The following is a 24,473-nucleotide window of genomic DNA, read 5'->3' as shown; positions in this document are numbered from 1 at the left end:
GATTTTTACTTTCTGTTTGTTACATGTGTATTAGTTTGAGATTTTTGTGATATTAACCCCATTTAATAAAAAGTAATGGAGGATAAATTTGTCACGGATGTACCGATTTGGGATTTTTGATAATAAAAAAAATTAATTTTGAGTAAATTTGTCATAAGTATAGCAGTTTGAGGTTTTTGGTGGTCAAAAAAATAGTTATATGTAAATTTGTTATAGGTGTACCGATTTGAAATTTTTGTGGTCAAAAAATAGTTTAGAGTAAAGTTATCACTAGTGTACTAGTTTGAGATTTTTTGTGTCATTAATCCAAAAAAAAAAAAAGCTTTAGTAATGAAGTGACATAATTGCAATAGGTGTATGAATTTTTTTAATAATTCTCTCCACTTATTTTTCCCAAAATCAATTTCAGTGAACTGATTTGTCATTCATAGCAGGTAGTAGGCACAACACCGACCACGTGAGAGTATGTGGCCAAAGTTCTAAAGTGAACCCCTTTGGGTCTACTTTGTTGCGAATTTGTGAATATTGTAATTCCATTTCAATTTGAATGAAAGTAGTACCGTAGTTTCGACCACAAAAAAAATTGGGTGGGGTCAAGGGGAGTAGATTGCAACTAAACTCCAGAATATTTGAGGCAATCTTGCAAATATTGAAACATTGAGCGTGCAAATTGCGAGAACACTGAGAAATTAGGGGCGTAATTCTCCCGAAAAAAAGGACACGATCACGAAACGTGTTCACTAAGCTACGCGGGGCCGGATTAGCTTTTACTGCTTTAATAACAAAGTAGGCTCCCACCACTTCTTTAATTCTGAATGGTTTGGCCAATCGAACCTTTGTGTTGACTACGCATTGACCCAGTGATCGTCTTCCTCTGGCAGAGGCAGTGGAAGGGTCACACTGCAATCTTGACTTCAAAGAGCAACACGCCCCCGCTTCTCAGGTATTGCTTCGACGGACGTCGTTCTCTTCCCTTTGTCTCTCTTCTGTCCGTGGCTAGTACATGGGGCTGATGCTCAGTCCCTTTACTGCTTTTGGCGGATCCCTCGCTTATTCTCATTGTGGTTTGATTCCACCCAGCAAAAGAAAATGTGGGTCTGACGTTAAATTTGATTCTCGAGCTTCTTTTGAGAATTTCAGGAGTACTGTCTTTGATCATTGTTAAAGATGGTCATTTCCATTGAAGAACACATTTGGAGTATACCCTTTTTGTGTGGGGTTGATTGTGTTTCGCATTTGAGTTGATGTCATGAACATGAGAAATGCAGACTGCTGGTTCCTTTTTTTCTCTTGGGTTCCATGATGAGTTGATTCGTAATCCTCTAAATTCTGTTCATGGATAACAAAAAGTTTCTGCTCGTAATTAAAAAGGACTTAAAGCCGATTAGTTTCGATTACTCTTTTCTTGATGCTAATTTGCATTTTGGCTAGCAAAACAAGGCTGTTGTAGGGATTTGATTTTATCATAATATCATCTCCATCTTCCCCACTTTCTCCACCATCCTCACTTTCAGGAACCACTCTCCCACTCTCTCACATCCATCATGCACGCGAGTGATTTGTGCTCATCATACTAGAAGTTACAGTTATAAAAGCAAAAGGGACTGCAGTGGAAGGATTTTGTACATTTATGTTGGACAGCAGTTAATTTCAAGGAAATTTTCCTTTTCATTTGGTCAATTGCTACCCCAGAATTTTCCACAGAGCACTTTTACTTCGCAAATTTTCCTTGGAAAGAATGGAATTTGCTATTCTGCTAGGATGAGTGCCTAATGGTGCTATTGATTTGCCTCTCTTTGTTATGGACTAATTGCGATGGCCATCAATCCAGCAGCTTTGAGCTTCTCTTAGATGGAATGATCTGAAAAGCTGGTGCCATTGTGTTCGTTATACTTGTATCAAACATAGAAGATAACATTGCTGTGCAAGGCACAGGTTACATGTGTTATTTCATTTCTATGAGTTGTTCACATGCCCATCCACGACTCCCTCCCTATGTTTTAATTTCTACGTTACTGATCCGCAGTGATAAAAGATGAGTGCCGGCAGAGTATTGGAGCAAACACTTGGTGATATTCTTTCTGTAATCAAACCATCATGGGAGGACCAGATAGCTCGAAACCGTATTATTGAGGAGCTGCGAACTATTGTTCAGTCTATGGATATCTTTCGAGGTATTTTTGCTTCAGTTTAGTGGTGCAGGAAATTCTGCACTATGTGCATGCTTGTTCTGTGGATTTTACCATTCAAATGTACCTCAAAGCTTAAGTTCTCCCAAGGTTTTCCATCTCTATTTACTGTGTTGAAATGTTTATAATTCAAGTGTGAACCATCTCTGCAAGGCTTGCACTTCTTTGAAGTTGTACTATAGTTATCTATATAGGGTGTCTTCACATTCCCTGTAGCTTGGTTTTGAAATATAACATTGTAATTGTGCACTGAATAAAAACTCCTACTTGATAGTGCAACGAGTATTGAGTAGAATTTATATGTGTCACAAATACAGAATGCTGTGGCATTGAAGGTTAATGACATTGTTCAAACAGGTGCAACGGTGGAACCATTTGGATCATTTGTCTCTGGTCTTTTCACAAGATGGGGGGACTTGGACATCTCCATTGAGTTACCCAACGGTTCATATATCTCCTCTGCTGCAAGAGATCGGAAAAAGCTTATGTTGGGATTTTTGCAGTCGAGACTAATAGGTAAATATTATGTGCGTATATACTTTCAGAAAGTTTGCAGTTGTCTTGATTCTTGAATATGCATTTTTAAATTTTTCCATTTGTCAACAACTTGCAAAGGCAACAAGAAGTTTTTCAAGATTTCCAGGTTTATGGCAATTTCATTAATCTCTCATGATACTTCGCCCTGCTGTCCCCTCTCTCTCTCTCTCTCTATAATATTTACCAGCAAAACAAGACTTATTAGTTCAAATGGTCGACATTGGTTTGTAATATGAGAGACACTCGAGTTTATGACATTGGCCTTTGTATTTAGAGAGTGTAAGCGACAACAATTAACAATGGCACTTGACATCTTGTTGATTTTCTTCTCTATTCTATATGGTGAAAGGTGAAAGTTGCCAAGATAAGCTTAAATTGCTACTGTGGTGAGCGAGATGCTACAATGCACCAACATCAACAAGTCTTGGAATTTAAATGATAACTTTTAGGGGCATTGCCATTATGTACCTTCTGCAATTATGCTTTTGCACCTTTTCGAGTCTTACACCAAGTTTTCTGGCTTTGTACTAGTTTCTCTGTTACTTCTCACTGTTGTGCTTCTTGCACTTCTCTCTAATGCATCTTACACTTCGAAACCTTGCCTGGCCATTCATTTAAACGTGACATGTGAGATTCATTTACCACCTATTTATTTTAGCTTCACCCAAGAATCCAACAGCTTCATTTGCTAGGAGACAATTCAACAAGATAAACATCTCTGATGGCCAAATGTCTAGTATTCCATTTTACAGCATAAAACAATGTTTGGCAGGTCGATTTCAGAAGCTCCAATTCATCTCCAGTGCTAGAGTTCCAATAGTGAAGTTTGAGAGCAGAAGCATTTCCTGTGATGTTTCAGTTGACAATCTGTCGGGCCAGATGAAGTCCAAGCTCTTGTTATGGATCAAAGGCATAGACGCACGCTTTGGCGATATGGTCTTATTGGTCTGTTCTAAATAATACTGGATATAGATTGCTTACCTAAAGCAGGGCCAGATCCTATCTTATTACATGACACCGTTCTTTTGATAGGTTAAAGAATGGGCCAAGGCTCAGGAAATCAACAATTCAAAGTCTGGAAGCTTCAACTCATATAGTCTCACTTTACTGGTCATTTTTCATTTTCAGGTAAACCTTGTGGCAAATAACTTATTTAATGTAGAACTTGCTAATTCCTAATAGGTCTTGGGAGTGCACTATATAAGGCATGGACATCGTCGTCTCTGAGTCTGTAGCACCGGCTCGATTCTTTGCTCCTATTTAGAAGCTTCTTAATGAAAAAGAGATTAGATTAGAGGGATCTTACAGGATATTTATTGTCTTTGATTAATGAAAATTATTTGTTTTCTTTTCCTAGAGAAAGCAGAACCAATCTCTTTAGTTCAGTTACTTTTTATTTATCAGGATACTCTGTTCTTTCGGATTCATTAACAATTATGACCACTGGTTTGTTCAGATTTGTTTTGATGACTTGTGTTAATGGTTTCTTGCAGACTTGTGTGCCTGCAATTTTACCTCCTCTAAAAGATATATATGCAGGAGATATAGTTAACGATCTGCAAGGTACTTTTTTGTCATTGAAAGCATGTCTAGCTTTCCCTCTATAACACATGACTGCTGTTGTTTCATTATGGTTCTTAATCTCCAAAAGAGTCTAATCTTTCTACTTTTTCTTCTCTTCTACTCAATTGTCCTAGTGGGCTTTGTTATTTTATTATGGGAAAATGCCTCTCTCAATTTTCAAAAGTGGCATTTTACCTATGAACTCTTAAACTGTTTATATAAGAACTCCAGGTCAGCATATGTCGCTATTCTTTAAAAAAAAATAGAAAACAAAATGGAAGCTATTTGACCCTTAAGGTATTTCTTTACTTGGACCCTGAACATTCACTTGTCACGCTTTGCCCCTAAATGAGTTAAAAGTTGACAAAATAAGCTGACATCATGTGTCAGTGAAAAAATATGTTAGATTATTTAGTATGAACTTACATTTTGAAGATTAGGGATCCAAAATGCCACTACCGCCATAGTCCGAAGGCAATTCGCAGTTTCCCCTTTTCATGAGTACTTTCATGACCCCAAACATCCTCTTTTTCAAAGAATAACACTTTTCCTCTTGATTATATTATTCTCCTATAGCCTCAAATAACAAGATAAAACGTGCAAAGACCTGTTTTGAAGGTTGCTGTTTGCATGTTGGAGGTTTTAAGGTTTTGGTTAAGCCATTGTTTGCTATGGTTGGACTTATACGCCAACTATGAGACGGTACTGTGGCTAACTTGGTCAGCAAAATGTGGCAGGTATAAGAGCTGATGTAGTCCGGAAAATTACAGAAACTTGCACTGCTAACATAGCCAGATGGAAATCCAACAGATACAGGGCGGTTAACCAAAGTTCCTTGTCTGAGCTTTCAATTTCCTTCTTTTCTAAGGTAATATTTGATAATATTATTCCCCATGAAACTCTGTACGGTTCAGAAGATAAGAAAAATATCGTAGGATTGATATTTTGCGCTGCCTAAATTACTTCTTCATTCATCAGAAAATTATGTTTTTTCTGATGTTTTTGCTTTTTACCAATGGCTGATGCGATGTTAGTTCTTATGATGTATTGGACTATAACATGGAAACTTTGATATGCATTAATCCTTGTCTTATGCATTTCTTATGGCAGTTTTCGGACATTAGTCAGAAGGCTAGAGATCTAGGAATTTGCCCCTATACAGGAAAGTGGGAAGCACTAAGGAGCAATACGAGATGGTGACTTCAGACTCCTGCGATATTCGTAATTACCATTTTTCAATGTTTCTTTGTATAAGGAAAAAAAGAAAAGTAACACCAAGAGCTATTACTATCATTTCTTATTCATCATTTCTTTTTTGCTTTATTTTTATTTTTATTTTTTGGTCTTGTTCTGATTGGTTAGATTGAGGACCCATTTGAGCGACCGGAGAATGCTGCAAGAACTGTTAAAACAAGCCTTATGATGAAGATATCTGAAGCATTCGAGACAACTTATCAAAAAGTTTCATCAAACTACCAAACTGAGGATTCTTTGCTTCCGGAACTGGCCAGGCCACGCGTTTTGAAAGCTCTTGGGAGGACTCCTTCTAGAGCAGGGAGTTCCAGTGGCAACCGCAATAGGACGAACGGTTCAGTTGTTGCCTCGTCATCACAAGTGCTGCAGCAATTCCAGAACATGAGTCTGCAAAACCGTGGCATGGCCCAGAACAGCCAACCGCGCAGAAACACTGACCTGTTCTTTGACTTGTGAAAATCAAGATGAGTGGAAGGAAATTATTGAAGGGAAATGCTGGATGTCGGAAGACATGAAAGTAAGGCACCTTGCCACAGTTTCTTGAAATAGTTGCTTGCATCGAATGGTTGCTTAGCGTTGGAGGTATCTGCAATTTTCGATGTACTTTTGAACTTTCTCTAGCAGATTGCTTTGCGCTTTTCAGTTGGGATGACATGAATCCGGGCACATTTGTAAGCATTAAACGTTACCTAGGTCTTCTAAACATGGCTCTTGCACAGGAAGTGGACTTGTTTGTGTGCTGAGATGATTTTCTAGTCAAAGTTTGCTACCCATATCCATCTGAATTCAGTTTAGTGTGTTCAGGTTTTATCTCTAGTAAAGAAGGATCATTGTCATTCTCTTCTTCCTTGAAGGAACTGTACTCCCTTCACATGTATGAATTAAGTAAAATCCTAGTTTTCTTCCCTGAAATTATGCACGTTTTTCAATCAACTTCTTGAACTTTTCTTTTGTCTAATCAAGTCCTCGAACTTGCATATATTTTATAATCAAGTCCTTCGATATCAACTCTGATGAATCCGAGCTAAAATGGCTGTCGGGCCATGCTGAGTACGAAGTGGAAGAAGCTTCTTCCCCATTCCATATGTTCTATTATATCCTGTATGACTCATTTTTGTCATTCTCCTTTCCCTTTAAATCTTTACTGAAATTTAACATTGTAGTGATTAAACACAAAAAGAAAAGAAAAGCCCTCCTACGTATTCGATAATAGGAAACCATAATGTGCAAGTGTAGAAAATCTATATCTATTTGATTACTCAAGTAAATCAACGGCAGAAAATCATCTGTATTCGTTACGACAATCCATTATCTTGAAAATAGAAGTTTTTAATTTTCATAAGCATGAATATAGTTCCACGTAATTATAATTATTCCAGGTCAATGCAGGGAATCCGCTTTTAATAAAGCATTGTTGGATCGATCTAATGTCCTGTCACTTCTATTTAATTGATTTTTTTGGTTAAAATCTATTTAAGTAACTTATTCCTTTAACTTTGCAATGAATTCCTTGACGGGATAATTGTCCAAAAAGTCCTAAATATATTGTACTTTTGCGAATTCAATCATAAACCTTCCAATTTTGTCAATCGGGTCCTAAACATTTTCACACTTTATCAATTGAGTCCATTTGACCAATTTTAACTGAAAATTATAGATTTTGACACCGACTGTCTTATGTGGCATGGTCGATATTGATGTGGACAATTTTTAATAATATTCTAATATTTTTTTCGATTATATACTTTTTTTCCCTTTCTTCTTCCTTTGGCCGATGGTCGGTCACCAACTACAAGTGATGGTCGGCCACTGGATAGGACTAGGTGGGTTGGCATCGACTAGGTGAGGGTTGCCCTCACTCGCCACGGGCAAGGCCTGATGAGGGTTAACCTCGCCAAGGCCAAATTTGGCTAGGGGAGCCCTCGCCGCGGCTCGCCCTCAACCAGTCAAGTCTCGCCTATGGTCGGTGGCTAACCACGGCAAAAGGAAGAAGAAAGGGAAATAAAGGAAAAATCACAAAAATGTTACAACATCAATAAAATTATTCACATCAATATCGGTCGTGCCACATAAGATGATCGGTGTCTACGTCGGCGAATTCCGGACTAGATTGATCCAATAGAATCAACTGGTAAAATATGAAAAAGTTTAGGACTCAATTGACAAAAGTGCAATATGTTTAGGATTTTTTTCGACAATTCTGGGTTACTTGATATATCGATGATTTCTTGATGCTATCATTAAACGTACTTTTCTTTAACATAATCATAAAAAGAAAATCGTAAAATATGAATGATTCAAATATTCTAGTATAGCTATCATATTCATATCCTGTCACGCCTGATTCTAACTTATTGCCTTTAACTCATCACGTAGCCGCTCATGTAGATATATTTTTTTTTTTCAATTTTGTCCATTTTTAGCATTACAACGTTTAATAGGTATTCGACGTTGTTTAAACATAGGCATTGGTCGCCTACAAGTTGTCTGGACCGGCGATTTTTGACACGAATTAGCAAGTTTATGCACGATTATGTGATGAATCTGACAGTGACATGAATTGTGACTCTAACTTAATATGCATCAATCCTATGGCATAATTAACAAAAACATAGGATTTTTCTATGATAGAACTTGACAAGAATACAAAATTTGATAATAACATAAAACACCAATTGCTTCTCCAAGGGAAAAAGTACCACAAACGTTCTAAATATATTGTAATTGTGTTAATTTAGTTCTAAACCTTTCAATTATACCAATTTAGTCGTAAACCTTTTCATAATGTGTTAATTAAGTATTTCTAGTCAATTTTAACTGAAAATTACTGACATAGACAATTTTTACAAATTTTTCAAAAAATTGAATTGTTATTTTGACACCTTTTTTTCTTTATTTTTTTCTTTTCATTTTGGCTTCGCGTCAAGGCGCTCGTCCAAGGCCTCTGCGGCCCCGTTGGCCACGGTGGAGGGCACAAAGGCCATCGCAGGCCAAAATGAAAGGAAAAAATAAAGAAAAAATAAAAAAATATATAGCAAAAAAAGCAAAGAAAATAAAATGTAAGAACAAAAAATCGATGTATTTATTTAAATATTATTAGAAATATCCACGTTAGCATTGATTGTGCCATATAGGATGGCTGTCGTTCATGTCAACGATTTTCGGCCAAAATCTGTTGGATGGACTCGATTGACAAAATATAAAAGTATTTAGAACTAATGCTCCGTTTGTTTCGCGGAAAATATGGCCTTTTCGGAAAATGTTTTCCTTTTTTGATGTTTGGCAAAAACTTGAAAAAGTTCCGGAAAATATTTTCCGCTGTTTGGTAAGGAAAATTCGTCTTATTTTAAGTTCGAAGACTTGATTATATTAATTTTTTAATTAATGCCCTTCCGGGTACCAATTTCATGAAAAAAGCTCAATTTGGCAATTTCGATGAATTCTGACTTGAAGTTCAAAGGTGCAATTTTTTGGATTTTCTTTTTATGATTTTTTTTATATTTTGAAATTAAAAAATAAAGGAAAATTAAAGTGAATTGGTTCAAGGTTACCTTTCCGAATTTGAAACAATATCAAATCGATTCAATCCTACTTGCGGATAGGGTCGGCGATGGTGCGAACGGCGGTGTCTCAAACGAAGGAGCCTCACGGTTCATGGTGAGTTCCGGGGATACTTCGGGAATCTCAAATCAAAATCAATTTCGTATGTCAACTTATTGCACCCACGGAAATTGCCACCTTGCAAGGCGGGGGACTCGTAACCGTGCTCTCTATTGTGGCCGTGAAGTCTTCAATGAATTTCCGTGGCCTCAAAAGTCTCCCGTGATCAGAATCTGCGGGAAGAGTCGCCTGATTGTCGTCCTTGCTTAGTAAGGGAGCTCATGGGTGATCGCTATGAATCGTTTTCTCGGCGAATGCTCACCATCGGCCAAACTTGTGAAAATAGAGAGAATGGAGCTTCGCTTGGCCGTTAGTAAAAGTGCAAGAACAGAGGAAAAGAGATGCGCCTTTAATTTTTGTGGAAACAAATGAAGGTGGTCCTCGTTGACTACGCTGTGGAGGTCTCGCAGCGTCTCCTGGAGGCCACCCTTGGCGACGACTCGGAATCGACCTTTGAATGTCTCGTCGACCCACTCGTCGACGTCAACTGCGTCGGGGCGGTGAGCCTCAAAACCGGAAGGCCGACGTCATCCTGCGCGGCGAGTCCGCCGCCGAGCTTTGCATGGAGCACGAGAAGTTCGGGACGAACGTCACGACTTTGTTCCTCGCTATAGCTTTCCTTGCTCAAGGCCGGAGCCACCGGCTGTAGTCGTGATCGGCAACCCGCCGAGGGAGAGGAAGGAATATTAAAAAAAAAAAAGGATAAAAAAATAAAGAAAGTAATTAAAAAATAGATTTTATCTGAAAAATAAAAAATGAAATATTTGAATTTTGAAAAAATAAATAAAAAACGAAAAGAAAGCAAAAAAATAATTAAAAAGAAAAAAATAGTTGAAAGAGAGGAGGAATGAAAAGTGTGGAAAATGTTTTCCTCTTCTCAAAATGAGGAAATCATTTTCCTTAGTTTTAGAAGGTTTTTTTTTGTTGACCGGAAAATATTTTCCGTTGACTGCTCATTTTCTGCCCCAAACACCGGAAATTAGGGAAAATTTTTTCGAAAAAATATTTTCCGTGAAACAAACGGAGCCTAAATTAACACCATTAAGATTTGAAATTGAATTAGCACAATTGCAATAATTTTTCATTCTATAACGCACCTCCTCCCCTAGCCCCATCACTGATCCCACCCTCCACCTCTCTCTCTTCTCATGACACAGAACAATTCAATAACCAAAAGCAAGAGTGGTCCTCATAGGGTACCCAAAAAGGGCTTACCATAATCCGTCATATAACATGTGGAGATTCGTAAAAGGAGGAGTCATCTATGAAGAAACAAAACTTGATATGCACATGTTTTGTTTTCACAATAGCAACCGCAAATGTTTCGAGTTAAAAATCTTTTGGCCCAACACTTCCGTACGCCTGAAGATTGACATTCTCCCCCACCTGCTTCGGTTACAAAGCAAATCATATCAAATTATTGGCCTCACAAATCACGTCGCATGTACGGCGTCGTCCCACTGCTTTTGCAAGGCCCAAATTTTATTTTGCATGGGCCGGTCATTGATTGGTCCACACGAAATATTGGCTCAGCGAACCCTCAGCCATCCCCACCACTTAAAAATCCGGAGGTTTGCTGCTTGCTTAGGGGTTGGTGTGTTAACTCCATGTTTTACCTTCTATGTCCAATCGAGGAGAAGTCATGGAGGAGACACCCATCACACACACTAATCAACAAATATACCAAGCATTTGGTATCATATTACTCGAATTATGGTAGCATCAACAATAAAAAGATCATTCCTCTCTCCTGGGGTTTGTCTCTTCCCCTTTCCCCTAATCGGCCACACCTGTAGCAGACATATGAGGGCCCCTTGCCTTTTCTCTATCTCTCTATCTCCTCATCCTCGTGACTTTTTCATTAATTTCGCGAACGACATCGTCGACTTACTTTACAAAAGTGAAGAGTTTTGTCCCGCGAGCTCAAAAGTTCGAAGCGTGAACATTTTGGAAGAATTTTCTCTTTCGGATATGCTTTCTCTCAGACTCCGGTGCTTGCTCCATATAGTCGAGCACTCTGCAAGTTTACAAAGCTCCTTTGCTGCTACCTTTAGCGTTCAACTTATCGGAAAGTGATTTTGTAATCAACTTGTATATCGTTTGCAGATTATCTCTCCCGATTTAAAGTTAAATTTAGATTTGGGGTGCTATTATATTTAGGTCTAGAAATAAATTTGGAATTTTCAAAATGTTTTTGCATTTATTGAATCTATTATTGTTATTGTTATCTCTATACGGTGATGGTGCATGGACACCATAGCTAGGTGCATACCGCCTTTTGGCAAAATCGTAGCTATTGGAGAGAGAATCACGGATGTTGATGCAAGATTTAGTGATCAGCCATCGGTTGTACTTCAATGCTATGACAGATTCATCTAATGAGCAAGTCTCAAGTTGTATTGAGTTGATTTATCTTTTGAATTTATTTATTTTGTTAAATTTGCATCTTTATCTTGTGAAATGGAAATTTTTTTGTAACAAAAAAAAAAAAAAAAAGAATTATGGTAACATCAAGTTTCTCGGTTTTGCCAATTTATTTCTAAACTTTATCGCGGAATTCAAATGTTGCCCATATGGTCAATTTTAGTTGGAATGGAGTGCTATGCTGATGTTTAGGGATTGCTGTCGATTTCTAAGGTGAACAAGATATCGGGTGTTGAAGATGTTTACAAAATGGAAGGATCTTCAAATAAGATGAATATCTTAGAAGGACCTTAATTGAGGGTGAACAAACTAAGAAGAACGAGGATATTTGTTATGGCTTGGAGATACAAAGATCTGGTGAACGGTTAGATGGACCTGGTGATAGTAAATAAGCTTAGAACTGTGATATTCGTTGAATTTTGGAAGGACAGCACTTCTAAATGTGAACAGCTTGGTAGAGTCGCAATGCTTGGAAGGACTAGATGAAAGGTTAGGTACAGTGGGTTGTTATCGGAATAGCATATTATTGGCAAAGAGCAATTGTCTTGTAAGGATGAGGTGGAAGACTATGACAATATTGATGATCCTTGTGAGTTCGGTAATGATGAGGAATCAGTGGGGATGTTGATGTTCTTGAAAGTCTCTATATGCTGAAGAAGCAAAGAGGATCATTAGATGATTGATCGTAAGTTGACCACAAGGTTTTTTAGCGAACAACATCAACTAACTAGTAAAGATCCGCAAGTCTTGATTATGGGTAAGGGATCATGCCGACGTTTAGTCTTGAAAGGTGTTGGTCACTTAATCAACTATTCATACATTTAATCAAGAAAAATATAGCTATTACAAAGAGTGTGATGATATTGGTGGCCTATGTGTCTTTAGTGAAGATAAGGTACAAGGATGAGATCTTGACAAGAGGAAGAACAAGTCAAGGATGACGAGGCGTTCACAATGACTTGGAGGTACTATGATCAATCTATCATCAAGTTGCCATTTTTGGGAGCCGAGATATTCAAGAAAATCATTGGATAATTGATCACAAATTATCCAAACGGTTTTTCTCTAAACAACACCAACGAACCCAAAAATCAGTGGATGACGATTTTTATATCGATACTAGAACTGTCGACTCATTGGTGATGCTTGAACAATGAGCATGTGAGGATGTTTGTTGGCAAAAAGATTATATTTGTTTGCAGGTGGAAATGTGCAACGAATGATCAAAAAGTCTCTAGGGAAACAATGACAGAGCGTCATTAGAATTGTTAGAGCAATCGGCGTTAGAATAGTAGCCGTAGGACCTTCAACGGATCTATAACGGCTAGTTGATTTTTTGAAGCATCTCCAATGGGAAGATTGAAGATGACTATATAATAGAAGCCCTTCTAGGCCAAAATGTTGGAAATCATAATGTAGAATGCAAATATTTGCTCAGAGCTACTTTTTTTGTTGATGTTTCTTTGTTCTCTCTTCACTGTAGTGATCTTTTGGTATTGTTATCATAAGAAAGATCAAGTATGCAAGAGTAAGAGCAACGGCTAAGTTTTAATAATGTGACCTATCAAGTAAAAGGATCAATGCTTGCCAATTGTAACTTATTGAGCAGATTACTAGTGCATTCCAGCCCGACTTACGGTTGTTAATCTTGAAAGTGTATGTAGCTGTTAATAGAGTGTGTGTGCATATATACACCCACATACTCTCGCGCCTGGCTGTATTCCCTACATGCATAATGCTTCACAATCATTCATCATTTGACTAAAATGTAATAGATCACAACCGTTTAGCAAATCTCGGCTTAAACATACGGATGTGATTTTTTGTTCTTCGATCCAATGTTGAACAAGCATGGTGCCGAGGAGGGACAAGAGATTCACTATATCTACTTGGTGTGCTTTAGTTGTGCTTTTCAATATAAAATTTTATCCCTTGTGGACATTTGTAGAGATATATGCAAATAGAGCATAGGGTAATTTATCTAATCAACCATAGTCTAAGAATTAGGTAGTGTCATGGGCACTGAGTATGTGTCTAATCTCACACAACTCATAGCTAAATTAATGCATTGATAGAGAAGACTAATTAGGATGACGCGTTTTAAAGCCATGCGGGGCTCATTTGAGGCACAACTAGAGTAGAGGCGACAATCTCATAATAGCAGCTTGCTTGGTGAGGTTGCTCATATTGGTATTTGGGCCTAGGTCGAAAAATTGAGCGTTCTAGATATCTTTAACTGCACATCACCCTCTTTTAGGTTGTTGTACTTGTAATACGACTCCAATTGGATAGACTTTGTGTCTTTTTCGACCATCCTAATTGTGTTAAATGTACGTTTAGATCACTCGGTTGCATGTTTACCATTATGGCTTGTTAGGATTAAGCGCACAACCATAATGAAGTGAAGCGTAAAGCGAGAAAGAGAAATAGACATAAGATTTATCCTAATTTACTCTTAAAATAGGGTTACGTTCGGCGAATAATTCTACTATAATTAGCACATCGCGCTGCTCGTTACATTCTTTAATTACAAGAGAAAATTATTATATATATGTATAACAATAGTTATTCATAGGCTCAAACACAAGCTACAAATGAAAAAATATGGGTTTAAATTATAAAAGTTCTCTAGTATCTAGTGGGTGCTGCCTCCTTGAGATCCCTGCTTGGGCGGCTCCTCCGAACCCCGATCCATTCAACGATAAGTGAGACTCTCGTGCTTTCTTGTCGATAGGAAGTGAGACTCTTGTGCTTTCCTATCGATAAATAAGAAGGTTGATCCCCTAATCTTTAGAACGAAACTTGGGGGTGGGGGGGGGGGATTCTCTCCGAAAAGACGACATGAAACTTGTTCGCCAAGCAACGCTGCCCCATTGGCTTTACGGCTTTAATAATAAAGTAGCTTCATAATTCTTAATTCTGATGGGGTTTGGCCGATCCAATGGTTGTGCCCTTTCCTCTTTCTTTTGTCTATGGTCCACTACTTCGACAAGTGCTCGGTCCTCATATCGACAAAATGATCGTATTTGTATAAATGCTTAGTTTTATTTATTTAATAAAAAATAAATAATTTTAAAAATATATTCATAAAAATGACCATTTGTATCCTTAAAATTTATTTTTAAAAATTTTAATATATATATATATATAATTCCCGGATGGACGAGGAATACGTGAGAACAAACGTCAACGATGTAGGATCGGAGAGTGCCAGGAAAGTTTCTAGAGTATTCTAAAATGCTGAGCTGGAAAGGGCATAACGAAATGAGTTTGGAGGTATGAAGTGGAGAGAAAGTAGACATAATTCACATATTTGGGGGAATTTTCTTTTTTGGGGAAAAATCCAAAAAAAAGGCATGAAGTCCTTTTATTTTCTCAATAAGAGTCCCAAGTAGATCTTGTTTCAAATAAGAGCCTATAGTGGCATAGTATGTTTTAATTAAGTGCCTAAAGGGGCCATAGTATTTCAAAAAAGGGTCTGGCACGAAGGGTATTTTCGTCATCTCACTTTTTAATTTTTTATTCATTTTTTCTCTATTTTTTTTCCTTTTATTCTAATTTTTAATTTTTTTAAAAAAAAGGAAAAAAAAGCCACACGGGTGAGAGGGTTGTCCCTCCCGCTTATGGTCACCGACCCACCACTAGAGTGGGGTCAATTGGGGTGGCGAAGGCCAACGACCTTGTCGGTAATTAGCTAGGGCCTCTAGCCCTCACAAAAATGTCAAATCCAAGAGCGCACCTTCTCCACCTTCTTCTTCTTCTTCGGGCTTCATCCGCAACTCCTTGCGAGGAGTTCATCCCGGCCCTAGCCAACGAGGACAAGCTCGTGCAGAACTAGATCTACTTCATGCTCCCCAAGTTGAAGCTCTAGCACCGCTTAACGGCCTTGGACATGGCAGCCCTCGCCGTGAAGGCAAGCGTCATGACGCAGAAGGCATCGAAGCGGATCTCGCCCTTGCCGGCCTCGCTTGGGTGAGCCAAGGGCTAGCCTCGACCTTGCTCGGGTGAGGTGAGGGTGGCCCTCGCCGTGAAGGCGAGCATCGCAATGCATAAGGCGTCGAAGCGGATCTTGCCCTCGTCGGTCTTGCCGGGGTGAGCCAAGGGCTGGCCTCGACCTCGCTCGGGCGAGTCGAGGCCGAGCGAGGGCCTCCCTCGGCTCGCTCAGGCGAGCCCGCTACCGCCCTCGCTGGTGGCCAAGCACTGGTGAGCTAGGGCATAAATAAAAAGGAAAAAGGAAAAAGGAAAAAGGAAAAAAAGAAAGGAAAAAAAGAGAAAATGAAAAAAGTTTAAAAAAAAGGGAAAATGATTAAAATACCCATACTTAGGCCTTTTTTTGAAATAAAAAGGGCACTTTAGGTCTTTATTTGAAACAACGTCCACTTCGAGACTTTATTTGAGAAATCGAGAGCACTTCAGGCCTTTAAACGAAATTTTCCCTTCTTTTTTTATTCTTTTGGTCAGGGAGTCGAATCTCTTTGGCCGACTGGAAGTGATAGTCACCGACCTCCATTGTTGATCATCGCTAACTCCATTTTCCGCCATTGGTCACGGTTGGATCTTCGTCAGACTGCTTCTCTTTCTCTTCTCCACTGATGCTATTCTTAGAAACATTCGGAGTAGAGAATCTGAGAGAATAATTAGAAGAGTATTTGCAATCTTGATTTACTTCAGATAATCTAGTCTTAGCTCTCTAAGTGGCCTTAATTATTGAGAAATAGTGGGCCGCGATTATTTGGGAATTTTGAAGTGCTCGATGCTTCCAATAGAGAGACATTCCCGCACATGACATCGGATAATGGTATTGTTGTTGGATAACCTTCTTGAAGTGCAAACTTTGATGACAAAAATTTTAATGATTACCATTGAAATCTATATGGTCAGACCTTATTTTTACTTTTTTTATAAGCTTCGCCATTCTTTTTTTACTTTACTTTATTGTATTTGACATTGCTTCGATTAAAAAGATCTAAGGATCGCAGAAAGAGCGATCAACATCAGTTTTTTAAATATTTTTTTCAATATGCTATTTGTCCATATGGTGGTATTACTTACCATCCGTTTTACCTTAAACGTTTTAGTTTATCTCCTTATGGTGGTCTTACTTCATATCCTCAGTTTCCATCGGTTTCGGTAAGTCGTAGCAGAGGGGGGTAACGTCCGGCGAATGGCAATGGTCGAAGGTAATAGCCGATGGCAATGGTCATGTGATGAATATAGGAGATCGATTGTTAAGTATGTAGGTTCAATCTTTTGGTGTTCTGGTGTGATAAGCTCCGAGTGTTGATGTGCTGGCCTGGTACGTTGAGCTTTGATTTGGGTTTTGTGTGTTCTGGATTGGTACCGAGGGAGGCCACACGAAGAAGACAATGGGAGAGAGAAAAATAAATTAATTAGCAAATGGAAATGAAGGAAAGAAAAAAATAGAAACAAGTTTGATTAGCCTCAATGATCTTTGGGTTTGATTAGTTAATGGATTTGGGCTTAGCCAGGTTTGATGAATATAAGTCTATTTTGGTGGAGCTCATCACACAAATACAACAGTATACTGAACATATTTCACTATCGATAGCCTTAATCATCATCCAGGCCTCGGATTCAGCATCGACACTACGCCGACTGCCATTGGTAACCATGAGAATATGGAATGCAAGACAGAGAAAACGAAGATGTAGAGAATGCATTCGATCATTGAAATGACTTGAAAAAGCAATTGACGTGACTTTATCCAGGCCAATATACTTTCAGGAAAAGAAAAGACAAGCCTAATTTGCCCTGCCTTGAGTGTTTTAGAAGCATTTCATCATTGAATAGGTTATGCGTTGTCCAAAATACATACAAACATAACAGCCGAATAACCAAATTATCCACCGACAAAAAAAAAAAAAAAACCAAATTATCCTTTTTGATACAAAGTATAAGTTCTTCATTATCATTTTGCAGCTTATGTGCTAAATCCAAGTTGGTGTTTGGCTCTAGCTCCACGTACAAATGGTCACATTTTGTGATGCATGGCTACGAGTATATATATTATCATCCGCATGTTGGATGCTCTCATCTTTTGCGACATTTTTTTGCAGAAGAGTGAAATCTATGAAATCTAGGAAATTTAGACCCAAATTTAGGAAAATGAGATCAAACCAGCATAATCTAAGCTTCTTCTATTTTTAGGAATTTTCTAAATTTTTTGCGATCTTTTAAAAAAAAAATTCCAATTTTTTTCAATTTATTTTTATTTTTATTAGGTTGAGGGAAAAGTGACGAGAGAATTGAAATGGAAAAGAGAGAGTTATGAGACTTTATTCTATTTTGTGATTCTCCAAAGTGATTCTCTTTTTTAGAACCAATTTTTTTTTTGTTTTGTTTTGGATTTTGCTCTAAAACCGATTCTAAGAACAGAATCGAGAATCGAATAATTTACAATACCAAACAGGATTCTCATCTTTTTTTTGTTCTAAGGAGTAGAATCAAAGAACCAGAATAGTTTTCATGCAGGCTCTTAGTTTGTAGTTTTTGTTTCCACTGCATAAACTACATAAACGATACACAAAAGCCTATCTATAGGCATGGTCCACCGCCTAGAAAATTAAAGACAAACATAACCGCCTATAAACTACAAACTGGCTGGATACTCTTCTTGTTTAGTTTTTGACTTCAAAATGCGGACTACAACTTCCAGCTCATTTCCTTAACTTGGAGGTTTTCCTTTCTTGTCTTTTCTTCACCGCCTAAGACCGACTTCCCTTGCTCCTGCTTGTTGCATTTCTTTGTGGCCGACCTAGGACTTTCCAAAAATGGATCATATTTTAACGGTCCTCTACTCGACAATAACTTATCGATCCAAAAAAAAAAAAAAAAAAACTCAACATTACCTCAAAATCTGTCTTCCCCAATTGAGAGGGTTGCGACACCAAGCCCACTCGTTATTGCAAAGACTGGAAGCTGATGATAGTTTTGATTGAATGTTTCACACATTACTCTTTCTTGATGCTAATTTGTGTTTAGCTGGCAAAATGAGTGATGTAGAACAAATGGAGTGTGATTTTTTGAAAAAACATGATCGTCAGAAATCAGAGATTTCATTGATTTGGGATTGGCAACCTCGGATTGCGACCTCAGATTTGGTCAGTTAAAGCGAAACGACGTTATGATCAATACATATATCTTAGCTGTGACGTACAATGGATTTTCGTGTTTCGGAGTCATTTAGATAGGTTTTCGAGCAGTTTTCTATTTTAGGCAACTTTGCGATATATCCAATCGCGATATTTGATTTGAATTCTGTTGATTTAGATTTGATTCTTATTTGATTAGGATTAGATTTGATTCGTATTTAATTTCTTAAAGGGGTCCTATCTATATAAAGGACATTCACCCTATGTAATCGGATGTATTTTTCAATCAAATTTTCAGTATATCCCTTGGAAAGAGCTTCATGTTGCTATTCCTCTGCATCATTTGGTATCAGAGCAAGGTTTCTCCTGCGACGATGGCTAACAACGCTAATATCAATCACCCCGTAGCTGAAGGCCGTGTAAACGTGCTTATTACACGGGCTGAGTTCAACCAGTTCGTGGAGCAAAATGAATGGAGATTTCAAGAATTACTTGTCTCCATCCAGCGTTTATTCACAAATCCCATACCTGGTAATCTTCCGGCCTAACGTAACCAGGCTGTTCGAGTTTCGGATGTAGCTATGGAACGTGGGACAAATCCCCAATAAAGGCTAATATCAATCACCCCGTAGCTGAAGGCCGTGTAAACGTGCTTATTACACGGGCTGAGTTCAACCGGTTTGTGGAGCAAAATGAATGGAGGTTTCAAAAATTACTTGTCTCCATCTAGCGTTTATTCACAAATCCCATACCTAGTAATCTTCCGGCCTAACGTAACCAGGCTGTTCGAGTTTCGGAAGTAGCTATGGAACGTGGGACAAATCCCCAATAAAGGCTACCAGCCTATGTCGAGGATTCTAAAGACGAAGAAAAACATTTCCGGGATGAGCATGAATCTGTTCGTGGAGGCCGCCGATATGGGGAATTCCGGGATGACCATGTTCGTGGAGGTCGCCGACATGGGGGATGCCGACGAGATCCCGAGCAATACCAATTGAACGTTGATCTTCCAACCTTTAATGGTAATTTAAATATTGAAGATTTTATGGATTAGCTTTGGGAGGTTGAAAAATTCTTTGATGCCATGGAGATCGAAGAGGACCGCCAAGTAAAACTCGTAGCGTACAAGTTGAAGCGCGACACCTCGGCCTAGTGGGCGCAAAGGCAACTAACCCGACGCCGACAAGGAAAAGTTCCCATCCGAACGTGGAATCGGATGAAACAAATGTTGAAGGTACGGTTCCTCCCAACCGATTATGAACAATTATTGTTTCAGCAATTTCAGAATTGTAAGTAGCTGAACCGATCGGTCCAAGCCTATACGGAAGAGTTTCTCCGACTCTCCGCTTGCAAAAACCTAGTTGAGTCGGAAGCCCAACAAACCGCTAGGTACATCAACAGCTTGCGACTAAATATTCAGGATCGCATTTCTTTACACTGTGTGTCTTCTGTTGAGGATGCCCAACAGATGGCACGAGAGATTGAGATGCAATTGGAGAGGATGGATCCAACTACTCGGTCTAACAATTACTCCGGTCGTGGATCATTCGGAAGAGGGAGGCAATCGGACGTGTCGAGCTCTTCAAATCAGTAACACAGCTATACGAATCAAATTTCGGGGAGTACAACAGGACCATCGTCCAAGGAACTAGTCACTGCAAACAATCATAACTCCAATTTGAATTCCCAGAATCCTTATGCCAAACCGCAATCGATTAAGTGCTACAAGTGTAACGAATCGGGCCATCGTTCAAACGATTGTCCATGGCGGAAGATGGCCAATATAGTTGAGCACGATGATGACGTATATGAAGATGACCGGATGGATGAAGAAGAGGTGGAGGATGAAGAGGGCGAGCATGTTAATTGAGTCGTCCAACGATTATTACTCGCCCCGTGAAGAGAAGACACCCAACGAAATCATCTTTTTCGTAGTCCATGTACTATCAACGAAAAAGTCTACGATGTCATCATCGACAGCGAAAGCTATGAGAATATAGTGTTAAAGACCTTGGTGGATCACTTACAATTGAAAATAGTGTCGCATACCTCGCCTTATATAATCGGGTGGATTCGTAAGGGAGCCGAACTCAAGGTAAAGCAATTATATCATTTGCCTATGTCAATTGGGAAATCCTATTAGGATACTATTACTTGCGATGTTATGGAGATGGATGCATGCCATGTCTTGTTGGGACGACAATGGCAATATGATGTTGACATTACCTACCGGGCCCGAGAAAATACTTATTCTTTTGTGTGGAAAAAAGTAAAAATTACGTTGAAACCGAAGAACGATTCTCCCTAGATCCCAAAGAAGCAAGGTGCTGGTGTTATGCTAAATGCCCGTAAACATGAGGGAATGTACATGCTTGTGGAGAGGGGTGATGAACGAACTGTGGTTTGTATTCCCGAGGCTCTACAACCCCTATTGAAGGCATTCAACAATGTTATGCCGGAGGATTTGCACGATAGATTACCTCCTTTGAGGGATATCCAACATGAAATTGACTTTCTTCCAAGTGCAAGCCTCCCTAATTTATCGCATTATCGGATGAATCAGAAAGAGAATCAAATGCTACAAGACCAGGTGGGAGAGCTACTTGAACGGGCTTTTTTGCGCGAGAGCAAGAGCCCTTGTGCGATCCCCGCACTTCTCACGTCGAAGAAAGATAGAAGTATGCGTATGTGCATTGATAGCCACGCCACTAACCAGATTACTTTCAAGTATATATTTCCAATTCCTCAACTGGATGATATGCTTGAACGACTAGCTGGATCAAGTGTCTTCATGAAATTTGATCTATGTAGCGGATACCACCAAGTTCACATCCACCCTATTGACGAGTGGAAAACGGCTTTTAAAACGAGTGAAGGTTTGCATGAATGGCTTGTCATGCCGTTTGGCCAATGCACATAGCATTTTCATGTGTCCGATGACTCAAGTCCTCAAATCTTTTATTGGCAAATCCGTAATGGTTTTCTTTGATGACATTCTTATATACGGTCGAGATGATCGTCAACACATGGAACATTTAAGGGGTGTCTTGTTAGTCTTGCGGGCAGACCAACTGTACATTAATCTAAAGAAATGTAGCTTCATGATAGATCGACTTCTTTTCTTGGGATATATTGTGGGAGTAGAGGGCCTTCGGGTTGATGCTGAAAAGGTAGCTGTCATTCACGATTAGCCGGTTCCCAAGATCATTGGTGAGGCGCGCGGCTCCATGGGCTTGTGATATTCTACCGACGTTTCATTCGAAATTTCAGTTCTATTATAGCCCCAATCACTGAGTGCCTAAAGAAAGGAAAGTTTTATTGGGGCGATGAATCTGCAACCAGTTTTAAACTTATCAAAGAAAAGCTCTCCACAATGCCGATATTGATGCTCCCTAATTTTGAGAAGGTATTTGAACCGGATCGCGATGCTTCTGGTGTTGGAATTGGCACTTGTCCTTTCCCAAGAAGGCAAGCCTATTGCTTAATTTAGCGTGAAACTTAATGATGTTCGCAGGTGATGGTTTACGTATGAGTAGGAATACTATGCTCTAGTGCGAGCTATTAAGCATTAGCAACCCTATCTTTATCGGCATGAGTTTGTCCTTAACACCGATCATATGGCACCGAAGTATATAAAGAGTCAGAAGCATGTAAATTGAATGCATGCGCACCGGCTCTCTTTTTTGGAGCAATTCAACTTTGTGCTTCATCATAAGGCAGGCCACTTGAACAAGGTCGTGATAGACTCGGTCGACGTGCTGAAACACTTGTGACCATACGCACCGACATGGTAGGCTTTGACCATCTCCGTTCTCTTGATGAGGAGGATGACGATTTTCAAGATGTTTGGAAGCGGTGTTCGGCGACGGGTTCTCATGGAGACATGATAATTGAAGATAAGTACTTGTTCTTTGGTAATAAATTGTGCATTCCCCGTAGCACTTTGTGAGAACTAATTCGAGAACTTTATGGCGGCTCACTCGGAGGACACTTGGGAGAAGATAAGATTGTTACGTTGGCTGAAGAACGGTTCTATTGGCCTCAACCGAAGTGGGATGTTGGGCGATTTGTTCAAAAGTGCTACATTTGTCGGTACGCGAAGGGCCATTCTCAAAATACTGGTCTCTACACTCCTCTACCAATTCCTTCTGGTCCGTGGATCGATATTTCAATGGATTTCGTGTTGGGTCTTCCCCGAACCCAACGAGGCACGGATTATGTTTTCGTGGTGGTAAACAGGTTCACAAAGATGGCAGACTTCATTCCTTGCAGAATGACTTCTGATGCTTCATACACGGCAAGCTCATTCTTTCGTGAAGTAGTTCACGTACATGGTGTGCCCAAGACGATCACCTCCGATCGTGACACCAAGTTTTTGAGCCATTTTTGGAGGATTTTGTGGCATTTATTTGGGACAAATTTACAATATAGCATCTCCTTTCATCCCAAGGCCGACGGTCAAACTGAAGTCGTCAATCGGACCATGGCGGGATATCATTCGGTGCCTCTGTAGTGACACGCCAAAGTTGTAGGACCGATATCTTGCTCCTGTTGAGTTTGCTTTCAATAACATAGTTAATCGTTCCACTGGCAAATCACCATTTGAAGTCATTTATGGGCAAACTCCACAGCATACATTAGACCTTATACCTTTGCCTAAAGTCCCGGGGTATAATGTTACGGTTGAACATTTAGCAACAAAGTTGTAGGAGATACAAGATGGTGTGAAGCAACGTGTAGAAATTTCCACCGCTGCCTACAAAGCTGCTGCAGATAAACATTGCCGCTTCAAGTCATGGTCTACCTTCGCAAAGAATGATTTCCTGTTGGTATGTATAACAAGGTGAAGAGAAAGAAAGTTGGCCCCTACCGAATCATAAAGAAGATTAATGACAATGCTTATGTTGTTGATCTTCCCGGCGATCTTAACATCTCTCCGACATTCAATGTTGCCGACCTTTTCGAGTATCATTCTCTAGAGACTCCCCTTTATCCCGATCATACCTTGAGGACGAGTTTTTCTGAAGAGTAGGAGAATGATATAGAACAACCGGCATGTGATTTTTAGAAAAACGTGATCGTCCGAAATCTGGTAGATGTCACCGATTTGGGGCTGGCGAGCTCGGATTGCGCTCAAATTTGGTTGGTTGAAGCGAAACGACCTTCTGATCAATACTTACACTTGGGCTGTGTCGTACAATGGATTTTCGCGTTTAGGAGTCGTTTAGATAGGTTTTCGACAGTTTTTCTATTTTAGGCAACTTTGCAATATATCCGATTGCTATATTTGATTTGAATTCTGTTGATTTAGATTTGATTCTTATTTGATTAGTATTAGATTTGATTCATATTTAATTTCTTAAAGGGGTCCTATCTATATAAAGGACGCCCACCCTATGTAATCAGATATATTTTTCAATCAATTTTTTAGTATACCCCTTGGAAAGAGCTTCCTGTTACTATTCCTCCGCGTCATTTGGTATCGGAGCAAGGTTTCTCCTATGACGATGGTTAATAACGCCAATATCAATCACCCCGTAGGCGAGGGCCGTATGAACAACCCGATTACGCGGGCTGAGTTCAACCAATTCGTGGAGCAAAATGAACGGAGGTTTCAAGAATTCCTTGTTACCATCCAGCGTTTGTCCACAAATCCCATACACGGTAATCTTCTAGTCGAACGTGACTAGGCCATTCGAGTTCCGGAAGTAGCTATAGAACGTGGGGCAAATCT

The 24,473-nt window shown here is 39.3% G+C and overlaps 1 protein-coding gene across 6 annotated transcripts in view; it reads left to right on the top strand.

Moving 5' to 3' along the window:
• Window positions 1-827: 827 nt before the first annotated feature.
• Window positions 828-24,473, top strand: part of LOC115730414 (protein HESO1-like) — a 73,436-nt gene continuing 49,790 nt past the window's right edge. For 5 of the 6 annotated variants that reach the window (XM_048284410.1, XM_048284415.1, XM_048284413.1 and 2 more), the window contains exons 1-5: window positions 828-943; window positions 2,027-2,174; window positions 2,547-2,705; window positions 3,499-3,671; window positions 3,759-3,854. In XM_048284410.1, coding sequence (XP_048140367.1) covers window positions 2,036-2,174; window positions 2,547-2,705; window positions 3,499-3,671; window positions 3,759-3,854 — 567 coding nt within the window. In that variant the 5' untranslated portion in view covers window positions 828-943; window positions 2,027-2,035. Of the gene's footprint in view, window positions 944-2,026; window positions 2,175-2,546; window positions 2,706-3,498; window positions 3,672-3,758; window positions 3,855-4,219; window positions 4,290-5,026; window positions 5,158-5,399; window positions 5,511-5,651; window positions 6,380-24,473 lie in introns of those variants that run through there. The other variant, XM_048284411.1, reaches the window with a different exon arrangement.

This window comes from Rhodamnia argentea, chromosome 8, assembly GCF_020921035.1.
Source record: "Rhodamnia argentea isolate NSW1041297 chromosome 8, ASM2092103v1, whole genome shotgun sequence".
Lineage (NCBI taxonomy): Eukaryota > Viridiplantae > Streptophyta > Magnoliopsida > Myrtales > Myrtaceae > Rhodamnia > Rhodamnia argentea.
Note: the sequence above shows the minus strand (reverse complement) of the source record. Positions and strands in the feature narration are given on the sequence as shown.